This window comes from Camponotus vicinus, unplaced genomic scaffold (genome assembly GCF_025532165.1).
Source record: "Camponotus vicinus isolate PSW18456_S1 unplaced genomic scaffold, iyCamVici1.0 SCAF_8, whole genome shotgun sequence".
NCBI lineage: Eukaryota > Metazoa > Arthropoda > Insecta > Hymenoptera > Formicidae > Camponotus > Camponotus vicinus.
The window spans coordinates 17,742,393-17,759,614 of NW_028141980.1; the positions used below are offsets into that span (position 1 = coordinate 17,742,393).

At 32.5% G+C, this 17,222-nt stretch overlaps 7 protein-coding genes across 10 annotated transcripts; 5 read left to right on the forward strand and 2 right to left on the reverse strand.

Moving 5' to 3' along the window:
* The first annotated feature begins 584 nt into the window (after positions 1–584).
* LOC145975408 (PXMP2/4 family protein 4) lies at positions 585–2,228 on the forward strand. Its single transcript, XM_083105884.1, has 4 exons — positions 585–898; positions 1,263–1,535; positions 1,674–1,805; positions 1,880–2,228. Exons 2-4 carry the CDS (start codon positions 1,278–1,280, stop codon positions 2,120–2,122), a joined length of 633 nt encoding a protein of 210 aa, XP_082962010.1. The 5' UTR covers positions 585–898; positions 1,263–1,277; the 3' UTR covers positions 2,123–2,228.
* Positions 2,229–2,647: 419 nt separating this feature from the next.
* LOC145975406 (uncharacterized) lies at positions 2,648–5,708 on the forward strand. Its single transcript, XM_083105882.1, has 5 exons — positions 2,648–2,788; positions 2,871–3,065; positions 3,193–3,507; positions 3,649–3,876; positions 3,957–5,708. The coding sequence occupies exons 2-5, from the start codon at positions 2,877–2,879 to the stop codon at positions 4,407–4,409; spliced, it is 1,185 nt and encodes a 394-aa protein (XP_082962008.1). The 5' UTR covers positions 2,648–2,788; positions 2,871–2,876; the 3' UTR covers positions 4,410–5,708.
* Positions 4,851–7,453, reverse strand: LOC145975405 (uncharacterized). 2 transcript variants are annotated; one of them, XM_083105881.1, is made up of 7 exons: positions 7,111–7,453; positions 6,315–6,674; positions 6,043–6,229; positions 5,771–5,926; positions 5,435–5,629; positions 5,094–5,351; positions 4,851–5,025 (listed from the first exon to the last, which is right to left on the reverse strand). In XM_083105881.1, exons 2-7 carry the CDS (start codon positions 6,661–6,663, stop codon positions 4,959–4,961), a joined length of 1,212 nt encoding a protein of 403 aa, XP_082962007.1. In that variant the 5' UTR covers positions 6,664–6,674; positions 7,111–7,453; the 3' UTR covers positions 4,851–4,958. The 2 variants fall into 2 exon arrangements, with proteins under 2 accessions (XP_082962007.1, XP_082962006.1); XM_083105880.1 differs by lacking the exon at positions 7,111–7,453 and having other exon boundaries at positions 6,315–6,684.
* A 218-nt stretch (positions 7,454–7,671) lies between these two features.
* Nop60b (dyskerin pseudouridine synthase 1 Nop60B) lies at positions 7,672–11,510 on the forward strand. Its single transcript, XM_083107566.1, has 8 exons — positions 7,672–7,804; positions 8,158–8,279; positions 8,385–8,717; positions 8,789–9,199; positions 9,340–9,460; positions 9,644–9,900; positions 10,051–10,293; positions 10,381–11,510. The coding sequence occupies exons 1-8, from the start codon at positions 7,792–7,794 to the stop codon at positions 10,453–10,455; spliced, it is 1,575 nt and encodes a 524-aa protein (XP_082963692.1). The 5' UTR covers positions 7,672–7,791; the 3' UTR covers positions 10,456–11,510.
* Rpn11 (regulatory particle non-ATPase 11) lies at positions 11,225–12,895 on the reverse strand. Of its 3 annotated transcripts, none has more exons than XM_083107575.1 (6): positions 12,774–12,895; positions 12,438–12,557; positions 12,219–12,368; positions 11,882–12,145; positions 11,549–11,815; positions 11,225–11,449 (listed from the first exon to the last, which is right to left on the reverse strand). In XM_083107575.1, exons 2-6 carry the CDS (start codon positions 12,528–12,530, stop codon positions 11,288–11,290), a joined length of 936 nt encoding a protein of 311 aa, XP_082963701.1. In that variant the 5' UTR covers positions 12,531–12,557; positions 12,774–12,895; the 3' UTR covers positions 11,225–11,287. The 3 variants fall into 3 exon arrangements, with proteins under 3 accessions (XP_082963701.1, XP_082963702.1, XP_082963703.1); XM_083107576.1 differs by having other exon boundaries at positions 12,704–12,860; XM_083107577.1 differs by lacking the exon at positions 12,774–12,895 and having other exon boundaries at positions 12,219–12,386.
* Positions 12,896–13,087: 192 nt separating this feature from the next.
* LOC145976470 (COX assembly mitochondrial protein homolog) lies at positions 13,088–14,537 on the forward strand. The gene is made up of 4 exons (XM_083107583.1): positions 13,088–13,251; positions 13,464–13,717; positions 13,963–14,067; positions 14,150–14,537. Exons 2-4 carry the CDS (start codon positions 13,660–13,662, stop codon positions 14,359–14,361), a joined length of 375 nt encoding a protein of 124 aa, XP_082963709.1. The 5' UTR covers positions 13,088–13,251; positions 13,464–13,659; the 3' UTR covers positions 14,362–14,537.
* Positions 14,538–15,087: 550 nt separating this feature from the next.
* On the forward strand, positions 15,088–17,167 carry Scf (Calumenin B scf). The gene is made up of 4 exons (XM_083107574.1): positions 15,088–15,441; positions 15,663–16,230; positions 16,376–16,491; positions 16,616–17,167. Exons 1-4 carry the CDS (start codon positions 15,349–15,351, stop codon positions 16,802–16,804), a joined length of 966 nt encoding a protein of 321 aa, XP_082963700.1. The 5' UTR covers positions 15,088–15,348; the 3' UTR covers positions 16,805–17,167.
* The last annotated feature ends 55 nt before the right edge of the window (positions 17,168–17,222 follow it).

Below are 17,222 nucleotides of genomic sequence, written 5' to 3' on the forward strand. Positions count from 1 at the left end.
TTGTAATTTTAAGTTGAATTATCACAAGCTTGCTTTATGAATATTGTTATCCAAAAATACATAATTTAGAAGTCTGATTATACTGATATAATCAAAGAGAACATACATGATTATTTATGTAATATTGTCATAAAGTAAGCTTTTTCCCAAATGTTATATTTGATAAGAATTTACATGCACATATCTCTCTGAGGTATTCTATGAATACTATTACATAGAAATAAATATAATGTACATTGTATATAATTGTACAAATATTTTGCATTTTTAAATATTTTATCAGTTAAGTACACATCTTTATATACACTGCTGGCAAAGCATGTATTTACTTATATTTATGTACAGTACATCTTTCAATCATGTGACATACAAGGGATCATTAAATGTATTCCCTAGAATAGCTCATATATCTCATTTGATATATTTGAATATACGACTATATAAGAAATTGTATTATTTTCATCGGATTATCTATATATTAAATAGATTTATCGATTCTAGATAAAAACAAAGACTCAGTATAATTGAAATTACACTCTACGTTATCAGGGAAAGTGCGTAATATAGATCAGCTGATTTCGCAACGCGATTGATTCAGCGGAAAAGCAGTAGGTTGCGTATCAAGGACAGATAAGAATGGATCTTGAGCAATTTCGTCATCGTCTCATCGATGAGCGCGTGTTCTGGATGATCACGCGGAGACTGTCAGTCGTCGTCGACGTCGCGTCACAGCAAGACACACAACGTTCCAGATGCACCGATCCGTTTCGCCACAACAATCACACACCGACACACACAACGCTGCGATCTGTCAAACTAGCAGCGAAAGCGTCCGCCGAGGAACCTTGCAACTTGGTACCCCTCGCTCGGTCCTTTGTTCTCGGTAACGCTGCGGAAGGTAACTTCTCGTGCTTCCAACTCCATATCTATGACGTAATAAATCGTAAAATTACGAAACACACGTCCTATAGATAAAGAGGGGTTTTTAAAAAAGTGTCGAGATATGTACAGATATAATTTTTTTTTTTAATTGTCAATCAGAGACCGATGATGATGCAATTTTCTCTAAAGTTAACTCAAAACGATTCCGATGAACTCATTATTTGTTTCCTTTCCACGAAACATATTCCTTTCTCTCGTGCGTTTCTTTTTGAAGGACTGTACATACGTATTTTTTGGCGCGTTGTTTCAAATCCAGACTCTTTTTCGAAGAGTTTGAATGATTCAATAATTTTAAAAGATTTCTGTATTTCTGTAAACAGGAGCATACTAGAAATATGCGAATAATATTCGTGAAATTTCGCGAGATCTCGCACAAATACCCGATCGTTCGAGGCATGGTGTCTTATTCGATTATATGGCCAACCGCATGCCTGTTGCAACAGAAAATAATAGGCAAGGAGGAATTTAATTATGCAGAGGCTGCGCGGTTTAGTTTGTACGGCGGCCTTTATGTGGCACCTACCTTGTACTGCTGGCTGAAATGTGCATCATACCTTTGGCCGAAAGCAAATTTAAAGTCTGCGATCACTAAGGTACATATGCATATAGAAATATGTATAACATTTTATATGCAGTTTAATCTTGTAAATTTTCTCAAATTCATTCATATAAAAAATGTAAACAAATAAGATTAAATGACTAATGATTAACTAATAATAAAATAATTACAGGCTTTGGTTGAGCAAGTTACGTACAGTCCTGTAGCTATGTGTTCCTTCTTTTTTGGCATGAGCTTTCTTGAATTAAAGCCAGTTTCGGAATGCATTGAGGAAGTCAAAATTAAATTCTGGCCAACATACAAGGTACCATTTCTCATAATATATAAGTTTTTGATCATGAGATTAAGGAGATTAATGAAATATTATTTTCCTTCCAGATTGGCATTTGTGTATGGCCAATTCTGCAAACCGTCAATTTCATCCTGATCTCGGAACGGAACCGCGTTGTGTACGTCAGTGTATGCAGTTTGATTTGGACTTGTTTCCTTGCATACATGAAATCTTTTGAAGCCAAGCGAAAGCAAAAGGAACTAGACATTAATGACATTAAACCTAAGATTATATTAGAGACACAATCTGACAGAAGATCCAGCCACATTCAGATTCCTCTATTACGATGAAAGATTTAGGATATTGCTATTAGCTAATTTATTTAGAATACTGCTATTAGTTAATTTATTTGTATATAATTTAGAAGGACTTGCATATAAATTGGATAATAATGTATATATTAATTGGACAAAGCTGCATATTTGTACTTTATTACTGTATAATAGGATATCTACAACATTCATAGTACAAAAGTATTACCTGCTTTTATGATATATCTTATATAATAATAATATATTTCAATAATATTAAATTAAAGACAAATTGCGAAAGAATGTATTTTTAGGTATTTTTAAGTAAATTTTTATTGTAATTGACAATACATTTGACACAAATTGTTGATAATATGAAAAATGTATAAAATAAAATTAGATAAAATTTTATATATATATAATTATTATTTCTTTGCATTCTGCAAGGCTTTATATTAAATGAAGATTATCGCAGGAAGTAAAAAAAATTTTGTTTAGCAGAGATTCGAACCTTATGATAAAGTAAGATTTGAATCTGCTGATTGAAAGTAAGGTTCGAATCTCTGCTAAAAAGCAATATGGCGAATAATAGTGACAGCCAGACTATTTCGATCTGTCAAATACTAGCGTATTTTTGCCATTTCAGATATTAAAGGAAATATTTAGCGAATTTCGATCTGATACTCAATTAAATTGTAATTATACGTACGTGATGTATCGATGGACATGTGCGATCGAATAAAACGAGAATTCGCAGGTTATTTCCTATCGTTTTCCCCCTGTCCAGGAAATAATGGCTCGAGCTTTTGCATCGGCACAATGCGATTTAGTCGCGTCGTATATGGACGGTGTTCATGTCAAAATCGCGGAGGCCTACAAACCACCGAGAAAGATTGGTCTGCCAGCGGCGTACAATAATCGTTTGCCTGATGTGTCAAAGTTGACGTATGATTTCAGCTTGGAAAAATCGGTACTTGAAAAGGTAATCATTATGTTAGACGCATAGTACTTTAATATTCTATACAATATTCCACATAAAGAATTTTTTTGACAACTCGTGTTTGTCATTTAGAAACTATTTTTGATCCAATAAATTAATTTGTACTCAGATATGTGAATGGCGTAAGGCTAGACAGGCCTACAGTAAAGCGCTTCAAGCTAGATTGAAAGAAAAGAGAAAAAAGGAAAGAAAGGAAACTCCTCCGTCACCACCACTAGACTGTGTGAAACAAATGCCTATTAATGCAGCTGCTCCAGAAACTACAATACTTACACCTCAACCTTTGTCACCTCCAGCAAATGACCTTCAGGATCATGCAAAGACCAATGGAGATCTGGATTATGCCGATTTCGATAATGACACAAGCAGCCCCTTTGATAATATGGAACTAAAAACTATCAATGATATGGAGGAATTAGCACAGGTGAGAAACTAATACTCTACAAAGTTACAGTATTCTTGTGTAATTCGAATAAATATTATTAGCAAATGATTATGTGTGTTATAGGTGTTTTTTATAGATGTTTGAAATTGTCTTGCATTTAATATCTTTATTTTTATATAGGTTTTACAATCTAGGTCAGAATGGATACCTGCAGTAAAATTGGAAAATATAAATGAATTAACAATCGATGATACTTCGGAAATTTCCAAGGAAGAGAAAGTTGACGACGTGAAAACTCCAGTGGATAGTCAAACCGACGAAGATGAACTAGCTAATGTTGAAAATTATCGTAGTGTTTCAGCAATAATGCAGGATCTTCAAAAGGATTTGGAACGGCCTGTTATGGAGGTGATAACAAAATCTTTTGTTTAATTCTTTGTAGAATATATACTTTATGATTGATTTTAATCACTCTGTTCTTGCAACAGAATTGGAAGCCATGGCCTGATTTAGAGAGTCCAGATAGCGACGGGCGTGCAACTTTGAGACATGATAATGGGATATCATCGAATCACACGAAATCGCCAGCGGATACGCTGTCGAATATGACGGAGGACGACTTAAAGTTGGTGATGCAGTTAAGTGACATGGGATTTCCCAAATGCAGAGCAGCACGCGCGGTGGTGGAGTTGGGTCGCGTACACGAGAAAAAGATCGTAGAATACTTATTGGCCATCCAATCTCTAGAGGAGAACGGTATCCCGAATAACTACGCTGAGAAAGCACTAACGCTTACGCAGCATGATCAATCCAAAGCAAGAATCTACTACGAAAATTTATGTACATTGAAAGATCTAGGATTCCATGAAGATGAAGTCTCCGCGGCATTAGTGAAGTGTAATTTCGATCGCGACAAAGCTTTAGATCTTCTGATTGCTTGAGTAGAAATATATCTATAGAGAATATATATATAGACCAGAGAATATTTTCCGCGACTCGATTTTATGTGAAAACAGAAATGGAATTTAAAAAGGAAAAAGAAATTTAACTTTTTATAAACATTACATGCAAGATACATCGCATCTCAAAATCATAAGGTATATTTTAATAAAAAAAAACAATATTCACACAATGAGACTAGTCTTAAATAATATTTAGATAAAGCTATATATATTCAACCATATGATATAATAATTTAATTTAATTAAATTATTTAATTTAATTTAATTTAATTTAATCTATGTTATATTATGTCATGGATTTAGAATTCCTTATTCGGCATTATCAAATAAAACATTCAATATTGACGAATGCTGCAGAATAAATTATATAATTACATAGCAAACTAGAGAGATTTAATTTACAGAGTATTGTTGCAAAACTTCAACAAATAAGAATATATTTTTATTTTCCTAATTTTTTTTATATACAAAAATGCATTAATTTGATTAAAATGCAACAAGTATCAATATTTGAATGAAGAAAATTCATCAATTGATTGAGTGCCAATGAAGCTTAATAGTCGTATTCGAGTGTGTAGCAAATGCAGTAGCGCAACTGAAAAGTTGAAAAAGACTTATAAACTGATATATACTCAGGTACTATACAATTATTTTATATATTACCTTTTGCTACAACATAAAGCTATCATTATCATGGATTCTGCGTAACGGCTGATACCGATAATGATCCATGCTTCTGTAAATATAGGTTGCTGACACTGTGTATTTATACAGATACTGGCAGGTCCATTCATTAATAAATTGTATAAAGTATAATTTGTAGAAGACAATGTAAAATCTAATTTAATATTTTTAGGAAGTGATTCATAGAATATCGTCACATTCGGAGGAGAAGTGAACACATCGAGTGTATGTTTATATCTAAAATATAGTTATGTTGAATTGATATATTCTCTGGAATTGGAAAGGAAGATATTTCTGGTATTTTAGTATTTTTTAATTACCTCTCGATATAAATTCTTCGCAGTGCTAATTCCCACAGAGAACAAGTTGTATTTTCATGAACTTTGTGAATTTTTAAAAGCTGTCGTGGTAATTCGATTATAACATCGGCATCCATTTCATACAAACCCCTCATCTCTATATACAATTTCATATTTGTGTTTAACACAGTAGTGTCATAATGCGTTTTAAAACACCTGTGATTGCATATATACACACAGATGAATTATATAAAATTATTTTGTGTATGTGCAATAAAGGAAAAGCTACTCAGGATTTATATTTCAGTTATATCAGTGCGGACATATTTTGATTATTAATATTTTTAAAGAATTTACCCAAATGCTAAATTGTTTCTGTCGTGTACAATCGTCGTCCGAAGTTGTGAAAGTAATTGAAGTAGAAGTGGATACGACACATAATTTAAGTATTCATTTGCATCAAATCGAATACAAGGAGCTGATAAAAATCCATTCAATGGTAAATATCTCAGCCTGTAATAAACATTTGTTATATACAGCTAAAAAATATAAATTAATCTCTGTTAGAATGTATATATATAACTTTCTTATATCTTTTTATAAAATGTCTATTTTGTTAATATAATAACCTGTTTGAACACACAGAGATCATGGCAAGTTCAGGAGCTAATGTCAATCTGTTAGGTAATTCTCTCAGCTGATTGTTATCTATATACAATTCTTTAAGTCTTGGTAGAGAGCCAACCCATTCTGGTAGCGCAACAATCTGATTGCCGGAGACAGATAGTATTTCCAAATTTCTCAGTTTGTTCAATTCTGTTTTTGATTGTCAGATAAATCAATAAATTTTTTATTCTCATGATAAAACATATACCTAGTAATCCTTAGTAGCAAAACTTACCAACTGGCAATCTTTCTACAAAGTTGTCATTTATGAATAAGGACTTTAGATTGCTTAAATTACCAATACAGGAAGGTATTTGCTCCAGTTTGTTGGCGCTTAGATCCAATACAGTCAACTGATTCATTTGACCAAGTTCCATAGGCAATTGTTCAATCAAGTTGCCATACATATATAAGTTTGTTACGTTAAACAATTCTATGATCCAGGATGGTAGGGTGGTAAGTTTATTCCACTTAAGATATATCTCTTGAATATGACTTCCATGCGATCTTATTACTTCTGGAAACTCCACAAGACCTCGACAGTTCCAGTGTAGTATGACTTTGTTCTTGACTTCGTTTGCCATCTCTGTGGAATCTGGATCCATGTTTAAATGATATTAGTATATTATTAATATATTATAATCCCAGAATGTTGGGGCTATGGGTGATGGGCAATGTTAAAATCATCTATATCTGCGTAGGGTCTCTTTCTAGGGTCAACAGACACACGCCCAAAATAACTTTGTCTGCTCGCTACATCTGTATTAATAAGCTCTCATGATGGTAGTCGGGTCGTGTAAAAATTTCACGAGAATGTTTCATTTTGTTAGTCTGTACAATCGATACGGTCCCTGATCTTGGCCGAAACCGAAACATCGAAAGGGGAAAAATTAATATTTTGACGTTTTGTTCATCCATGACAAACTAACGACTGGATTAATGTTAGTCGGGAGTAATGATATGTTAGTATCTTGATTCACATCCGATGTTAAAAATAGAGCAAACCAGATTATAGTTACAAGTATATATACTTTTCTATTTTTTTCCTATGACAGTGAATCCAGCACAGATCCAGCATCTTTATTCCCTGTTATCTTTTATTTTCTCCAATTTTTTACTTGCACTTAATCGTTTGCAATCCATAATACATATGTATAAGCAGAGGTTTCTCTCTGATATAAGATTAGTGATATGACTGACACACTAATACTACTACGACTATCAGCTGATTTATGACATTGCGATAGACTTGTTCTTTTTTTATTGCAATAAATATTCAAATAACATATATATGAAGATTCATCAGAAAAATGATTCTATTAGTTAGCCATAATATTTATTTCAATATAAAAATTGGAAAAGGCATTTATATTGCCAAGAAAATTTCGAAAATTTTTTAAATCGATTTTTATAAATACACGTCACGAGACTTCGATAGTTCTCGATGTTGCGATTATTTCTGATACTTTTCGATGGAAACACAAACGCCAACTAGCGTTTGACATATCAATCAGAATAAGAAAATCCTTTGTTTTGATTGGTCAATCAAACGTTGCACTATTTCGAGTAGATTTTGGAACGCAAACTTGAAATCCACGTTCGGTTGCTCCTCTATTTAACTTTATTCGACACTCAATTCCGGAAAATTATTCCTGCGTTCATTGGGAGTTGGATGTTGGATTGCACGTGTGTAACGCCACGCTAACTTCAAAATGGCAGAAGACGGTAAATAATACTTGTTGTTTTTGCACGTGTTTCGTAAGATCTTTTATTTCCAAAATTAATTTTATATGCTCGTACTTTCTCATATTATCATGACCGTCTCCAACGTCTTCGGCCGCGTGGTTTCTGTTATGATTTCCATCTTGCAGTACTTCATGATATACACGTGTCTTTGCTTAGTTTCACGATCAATTAAAATGATAGTATTATCGGAAATATCGAAAGATTGTGACAGGCCGATAGATTTTGCGCACTAAATTTGCTCTGATGAATTTAATTTAAGAAACAAACATTTGTTATACATAACTATATACGGATTAAGATGATAGGTTAGATTATTATTGGTCTTGTTGCAGACAAGAGTAAGAAGAAGAACAAGCCATCGCTCGGCGAACTTCAAAGGAAGATGAAATGCGAGTTAGAACCTTCCAATGTGGAAGTTAAACTGGAATGTAAAGATTGGCCTCTGTTGTTTAAGGTCAGTGATTTGATTTTCATATATATATAAATACTTTTTTATATATTTATAATAATCAGACGAGATATAATTAATGAGAAGAAATTTCTCATTTATTTATTGTAGAATTTCGACAAAATGCTGACACGTACGAAACATTTCACACCTTTAACAAGTGGTTCCACTCCACTCCATCGTAGTTTATCAGAGTACATAAAGTCAGGATGCATCAATTTGGACAAACCATGTAATCCATCGTCGCATGAGGTGGTAGCTTGGATAAAGAGGATTTTAAGAGTAGAGAAAACTGGTCACTCAGGCACATTAGATCCTAAAGTATCAGGATGTTTGATAGTTTGTATAGACAGAGCAACGAGATTAGCCAAGTCACAACAGTCTGCTGGAAAGGAATATGTTGCCGTGTTTAAACTTCACTCTGCACCAGAAAGTATTCTAAAGGTAAGTTATCAGAATTTCATCTTGCACGAGCACGCGCGCGCGATATACGTTAATGTCATATGATGATTTAGGTGAAACAATCATTGGAAAAGTTGCACGGTGCTCTTTTTCAAAGACCGCCATTGATAGCAGCGGTCAAAAGACAGCTTCGTGTTAGGACAGTATACGAAAATGAATTGCTTGATTACAACAAGGAAACTAATATGGGAGTCTTCCGTGTTAGTTGCGAGGCTGGATCATACATTAGAACTATGTGTGTCCATCTTGGACTCTACGTAGGTACTGGTGCCAATATGCAAGAACTTCGAAGGATTCGTTCTGGTGTTCAGTCTGAAAAGGATGCAATGGTTACAATGCATGATATTCTTGATGCCCAATGGTTGTATGATAATCATGGAGATGAATCTTATCTAAGGAGAGTTATAAAACCATTGGAAGTGTTATTAATGAATCACAAGAGGATCATCTTGAAGGACAGTGCTGTATGTATTCTTTTATTTCTTAATTAATAAATCATAATAAATCTTCTCAATTAATAAACCAAGAACAGAGGTTTTTTTAATTTCTTAATATTTATTAAAACAATATTTTTATTTAATGGTGCTATGTTATAAATTTGTAGGTAAATGCAATTTGTTATGGAGCAAAAATAATGCTGCCAGGCGTTATAATGTATGATCAAGGGATAGAGTTAAATCAAGAAATTGTAATTGTGACTACTAAAGGCGAAGCTGTTGCACTTGGTAAATATATTTTCAGAATAATTGTACACTCGATGTTGTACATTATTCAATTTTTTGCATTATCATATTAGAATATTTGCTATATTCAATTCATAAAAGAAATTTAAAATTTATATTTTACATTTATTTTCGTAAAAAACAATATTTATAAATAATTTTTCATTTATATATGTTTATATTTAGCTATAGCTTTGATGACCTCTCCAACTATGGCTGCTTGTGATCATGGAGTGGCTGCCAAAATCAAAAGGGTAATCATGGAGAGAGATTCATATCCAAGGAAGTGGGGTTTAGGTCCTAAAGCATTGCAAAAAAAGCGTATGATACTTGAAGGGACCTTAGATAAGTATGGAAAACCAAATGAAAACACACCTGCAGGTTGGTTACAAAATTACACTGATTATTCTGCAACAACGGCAATCTCAACAGAAGAAATTAAGGTAAGTTTTAATTATTTTAATTTACTACTTACTAATTTTTTTAATATTTTCTTTTAATAAATAAATGTTTTATACATGAGAATATGTGGCAAGTTATAAAATATTCAAATAATTTATAATTAATATTAATATATTTAAATAAATGTGTAGGCAGAGAAAAATGGTGAAGTTAGCTCTAAAAAAAGAAAAAGAGAAGATGATACAGTAAGTGTAACAGATACAGGTGTGAAACAAGAAGAAGCATCACCAGAATTATCATCACCAAAAGATAAAAAGAAGGAGAAAAAAGATAAGAAAAAGAAAAAAAAGGAAAAGCAACATACGGAAGGTGAAGAGTCCATGGTAATAGAAGAAGGTGCTGAGTCCATGGTAATAGAAGAAGGTGCTAGTGGGGTAATTAGATCACGATTTTAATTTGAATATGTAATCAGAGGATATTTATATACATGTATTATTATATTGTTATGGTATATATTATAGGAGTCTCCAGTAAAGGAAGAGAAAAAGAAAAAGAAGAAGAAAAAGGATAAAAATCGAGAACCTACACCGAGTTAGATGGATTTTTGCAAACAAAAAAAAAGAATTAGATAATTGTTATATAAAATATAAAATTATTTTCTTTATAACATTATACGTTACATTTTCTAGCTTAAGAATCCACTTCTAGTTTTATATATTGTACAGTAACTTCTCGATTTTATTAAAATTTTTATTTTAAGAATATAAAAAAAAATCTAAAAACTTTTTATATTTTTCTTTATATTTGCTGACACCTTATTGTATTTATATTTTTTTCAGATATGAATTCCAATGTAAAATATTCCAAATTACAATTTGTATCAATTTTATCATTAAAGCTAAAGATAAAAATAAGAGAGTTTACTGTACATATATATTCTTTTTAATCATGAAGACAAGAATTATATATTTTTATGTCACTGATACGTATTTGTAGTAAAACATGTTCCCTTAAAACACAAATTTGTATAAATCACTACTATATGAACACAATTGATAATAGTGTAAGATTATAGAAATTAAGAAATTTCAGATATTCCAGTATCAATTATAATTAATATGTTACATTTGATAAGCTCTTATTCCACTTTTGTATATTACTTCATTATGTATGAACTGACACTATGTGTCTGTTATGAACTTCTCTTTTGTTCATTAAACATTTATATCGTGATTTACATTTTGTAATATTCAGTCCACTATACATCAGATTCATAAAGATAATATATATCTTCAATAAAAATTTATACGAAATTCATAACGCGTATTAATTGTTTGCATAGTTGTGAATATAAAAAGTATAGTATTTTTATTTTAAAAAGATGTATATTTCTTTTAAATATCATATTGCGAATGGTATATCGAGAAATTATTTAAATACAACTGTATCAAGCATAGCTCCCAAGCATTGGACGATATTTGTAGCCATTAGCGTATCCACTTTTTCTTCAAGATGTCGTTTTGGATCTTGCTTGCCCACATTCTTTATTGCTAACTGTTCAGGTGTCATCTTTTCTTCTTCCTCCAAAGCCTATAAAGACATTAAATTTGATCATATTGTAATAAAGTAAATTTGAAATATCTCCATCATATATTTGTAAAGTTCTGAAATTATTGCACCCTATTTCACCTTGTTATAATTCTTTGCAAGTTCAAGCATTTCAGAAACGATATTCTCATTGAGTCGACTGTGCTCCGAATATTCGGCAAGGGTTAAACCATCCATCCATGTCTTTTTATGTAAATTTAGCAGCATTTTTTGTTCCAGTTCGTTCTTACGATAATTAATACTAATACTGTAATAATGCCGATTCAATCCGTGTATCAGCGCTTGAACCGATGGTTTCTGTAGATGGCCTAAATTCGATGTTGTCTGCCTTGGTTCTTGTCCCAAGACCTGTAATCATCATAATATCTAGGATAACGATCAAAAGACATACGATCGACACGAGCATGCACTTACCATCATGTTTGGATTAATTAATCTAAATGCATCAATGACAACTTTTCCTTTCACAGATTGTATAGGATCAATGACAACAGCTACAGCTCTTTCGCTAAGAGCTTCAAAGGATTGTTGGGTGTTAATGTCCACTCCAGATAACCAGCAACCGAAACCTGGATGAGAATGATACCAGCCCACTACCATTTCCGGCCGACCGGTCTGCTTCAGCATATCCAACATTTTTGCTTGAAACACTGGATCTACCGCCTCTACACTGACACCCTGAGATAACATAGAATAAGAATACATACGTAGTGTCATAAAAATGTATCTTTCAACGCATTTTAATATTTACCGTTCCTGTTTGTGGCATAGCAAAGACATCAATAACGCGAACAGTGTAATCATCAACAAATTCTCCCAGCATTAAACCCATCACCTCCATCGGTACTCCAGCACGACCATGCTTAAGCATTTTCAAGAGAGCCAAGGATGATATGTATACCTATAAGAACAAAATAAACTGAAGGGAATACGAAGAGAATAAAAATACAAGTATATGAATGATAGATACCTGTTCAGCTGTGTCAACAACAGGTGCATCAGAGGGTGGTGGTCCTTGATTTAAACCCGGCATTCCACCGCCTAGCCGTAATAGTCGGTCCATTTTGATGTGTCAATTGAACTGTACACTCTGAAAATATTCGAAAAATATAATCACCATACAGAGATCCTAAGTGTCATGATGATGCGGGTATTTAAAGGTTAAGAAAAGAACGCTGTCTCGATTCTGAATCTTCCGGCGATTCTTGAATCGAATAAAATACAAGTTACTCTTACGATGACTAGTAACAAGAGAATTCCCTTTTTGTCGGGACGAACCGAATGACCATTCCTCTCCAAGTCTCACCGTTTGACAATCCTCAAATGTGCATAATCACGAGCGCAGCCTGTTGTCAGTATTGCTTGACGAGGAGAGCAGGGAAGAGGAGAGGAGAGGAGAGGAGAGGAGAAGAAAGTAAGAAAGGAGAGATGTCAAACTCCCATGTATTTCGGTTGACCAACGTTTGTCACGCCCTCTGAAACTTGACTCGTGTAAATGCAATAACATATAAATATGGTTATAGGTTTGTTCTTTTTAGCTGAACTGGCTGCACTAGTTCAGAAAGTGTACACTGAAACGTTCTTTTTAGCAGAAGTGACGTCAGATACTGCTATTCTTTTTAGCAGTGCAGTGCTGTTCAGTGCAACAGTTCATTGCACTGCCTGCCCTAGGTCTTGAGGTAGTGCAGCGATGCAGTTCAATATGGCGATTTATTTAAACACAAACAGCAGTTTAAGATATAATTAATAACGCATTAATTGCGAAAAAAAGACATAATAGTCATGTAAATAACATTAATATAAAGAATATAGATAAAAACAATTATTAATTAATAGAAAAATTTTAAAAATTAAAAAAAAATTTGAAATAAATTTTTAATTATAATTAATAAATTTAAAGTTAATTTATCTACAATTAATTTTTCTTCAAATTTGTAATAAAATAAATTTTATTACAAATAAGTCTCTCTTCATCGGATAATTCTGTTATTTATAGGACATTTATGTTTCTCATATTTTGATGTGCCATGTTAGTACTGCACTAAACCGTTCTTTTTATTCCTCATTGTGCTTGTGCACTGGCAGAATTTTCTGTGAACTCGCTGGTTCTAGTGCAGTCCCAGTGCAGCACTAGTTCAACTAAAAAGAACAAACCTTATGTCAATGGAATTTGATAAAATACGAAATATACAATGCAGGAGACATATTCGATGATTTCGCCTAAACTTGCCGGGGGACCGCAAGGATTAGGTAAAGTTTTTATTTCAATACACAAATAATAAAATATTGTGAAGGACAAGTTATAATTTTTTTCTTTGTTGTTGATGCTATGGCAAATCATAAACTGTCGGTAAAATAGGTTATATTTATATATATAAATATAAGAAAAAAAGATTTAACAATAAGATTTAAGATAATTCGAAATTCGTTGACGTTCATTTTGCCTATTTCTTTTTTTTCTTTCAAATCTGGAATAAATCTTATTTTTGTTTCAGGTGATCCTGATGATAAGAGCTTGAGGAAGGTGGAAAAAAATGTATTGATACCAAAAATAATGCGAGAAAGAACCAAGACAGAAAAATGTGTCAATGAAGTTAAAGGTAATTATTTATATCAGGTAACTTACTTAATTCATATCATTATAAATAGAATGCGTATCAATTGTAATTTTTTCTTCTATAGATTTTCATAATTGCTGTCTCGATTCAGGACTATTACATGTTGTCAAGTGTAGAAAAGAAAATGAAATAATGAAATCGTGCATGGAAAGGTGGTTTTACAATCAAAATTTTATTAAAGAGTGTACGGAACAATATTTAAATGAAAGAAGTGAATTCAGGAAGACTGGAATTCCTAAAAAGCAAAGAAGTAGATTGGAAGGAGCAGCACACTAAATATAAAGATACCAAATAGTTGATATCAATATTATGTTGTTCAATAATTTCTCAAGTATATTTGTAATTAATGTATGGATGATGTTCTTTAAATCTCTCTCATAGAGAAGCCAAGTGGGCAATTGAAATTTAAAATTGTATTGATTTTGATTCTTAATAGACCTGCTTGTAATGCATTCATTATACATTCAATCATTGTGAATTCTTGTACAGTAAACTCTTGCAAATTAATTGCCTAAAAAGTGAAGTTTTGGACTGCTGTCTTCTCGTATATTACATGTCCATATAAAGACAGTGTGCAACATTTTCATTCTGTCACCTTATTAAGAGAGAGTGTAGATTGCAAGGAAATGTTTACACAAGAATACTATTTCATCTTGACAAATTCATAATACAGATTGACTGTAACATAGAACAAGTTTTATTGTTATGCATTGTTATTGCAAATAAAAAAATCTGTAAATTGCACAAAGATTTAATTCCCAAAATTTGTGATTTTTTTAACTATAATTGTTCTCTGAATATGTTTCTCAAATATTTTCTACAAAATTGAGTTTTTAAATATATTGATTTTCCTTCTACATTTACATCTGTGACACAGACATGCTACATGGCACAACTTTGAGTTACACGCGACAAGTATTCCATATATGTATCGCGTTTAAAAAAATGCCGGAGCTCCCTTTAATAGAATCCACGTGGAGGCTGCGGATTCGTTTCTCGGCGCGATGGCCATCGAACATCCAACGAGCGTTCCTCGTCCGAAAGAATCGTACATCTTCGTACAAAGACGCGCACGAAATTAAGAAGTGGGGGCGTGACGTTTGGTCTCGCTGCTCTTGCTGATGTGGAAGCCGAAGGGTCGCGGATCACGGATAAGGAAACTCGTTCTTCGCGTTTGTTTCGCGAAAGACGCCGCTCGATTCCAGCTGAGTTCTTGCAGTTGATGATTCCTTCTTTTCTTTCACGTCGGTACATTTTTGTCTAATGCTACATCTCATGTTTCTGCAAATCTTATTCGGTTTCTCCATCCTGGCGACGGCGATCCCAAAGCCGAACGCGGAGCGTGTTATAAACAAGGTTAGAGAAAAAATTAGAGATCTCGAAGATTAAATAAAAAAAAATATTTTTTCAGAAAAGAACGCATTTATTATTATTTTGCATCCTTGAAACTGATACATTATTTTTCTTACAATACAATTAAAGTTATAAGAAATGAAGAAATGATTGTAATTTTTGAAGAATTTTTCAAGCGTATTTATATTTTTTAGTATTATATATATATATATATTTTTTTTTAGGGTTTGAGCAATGAAGATCATTACATCAACACGCAACATAATCCAGCCTACGATCATGATGTTTTCCTTGGAGAAGAGGCTAAAACCTTTGATCAACTTACCCCTGAAGAAAGTACCAGAAGATTGGGGATAATTGTTGATAAAATAGACAATGATAAAGATGGATATGTGACACAAGAGGAGCTTAAAGATTGGATAATGTATACACATCAACGCTATATCAGGGATGATGTAGAACGTCAGTGGAGATCTCATAATCCAGATGGAAAAGATAAAATATCTTGGAAAGAGTATTCAGTGATGGTTTACGGCGATATAGATGATTATGAGAAGGAAAGACAGGATAAATCGGATGACGACTCTTTTTCATATCTTCACATGCAGAAAAGAGATCGCAGAAGATGGGCCGCTGCAGATTTGGACGGGGATGATGCTCTGACCAAGGAAGAATTCACTTCTTTCCTTCATGCTGAACAAGTAGACCACATGAAGGATGTGATAGTGCTAGAAACAATGGAGGACATTGATAAAGATCAAGATGGAAAGATATCTCTTACAGAATACATTGGTAAATGATTAAAATATCTATTTAAAATATAAACAATGTATAAAATATCAATTACAAAGTATTTATATATAAATAAATATCCTTTGATAAACTTGAAAGATAGTCTAAAGTGGTTTTTAAATTGAAATCTTCAACTTGTTAACAGGTGACTTGTACAGAGGCAGTGAGGATGAAGAGGAACCAGAATGGGTGAAGAATGAAAAAGAACAATTTTCCTTGTACAGAGACAAAGATGGAGACGGTTTCTTAAATGCCGACGAGGTTGGTGATATTGCATGTCTTACAATTAATTAATAGAAAAAGTATATCAAAAAAATTTGAAAAGAACTATTTCTTTGCATTATTAAGTTTAATAAAACTATGTTCGAATTCTGCTCCAAAACAGGTGAAAACATGGATTATACCTGCGGATTTTGATCACGCAGAGGCAGAATCCAGGCATTTGATTTACGAAGCGGACACAGATGCGGATCACAAACTCACAAAGGATGAAATTTTAGAGAAGTACGACATATTTGTCGGATCTCAGGCGACAGACTTTGGCGAAGCGTTAACAAGACATGACGAATTTTAGCGAAATGTAATCTCATAAAAAAAGAAAAGATAATTAATGAACAAATTACTTATAACGCTTATACTTAAAATCTCCTAGTTCATAAATAATTTTATAAGATTCGGAGATTCTCTATTTATAGACACATCTATTTACTCCAACAAATTGTTTTTTTATATCGTGAAATTATATATAAATATTATATATATATAAATATTTTATATATAATAATTTTACATATATATAAAATATTTGATATCGTTATATGAAATATCTACATATAATTAATTAATATAGAGACTATGTCTGCATGATGAAATGCTATACTTGCCAAAAAGATAAAGATTGATTAGCTGTTGTTATAATAAATTTTTGATATTGTCATTGTGTCAACTTACCATTATTTTCTATATGCATACCTAATGAATTAATTACTTAC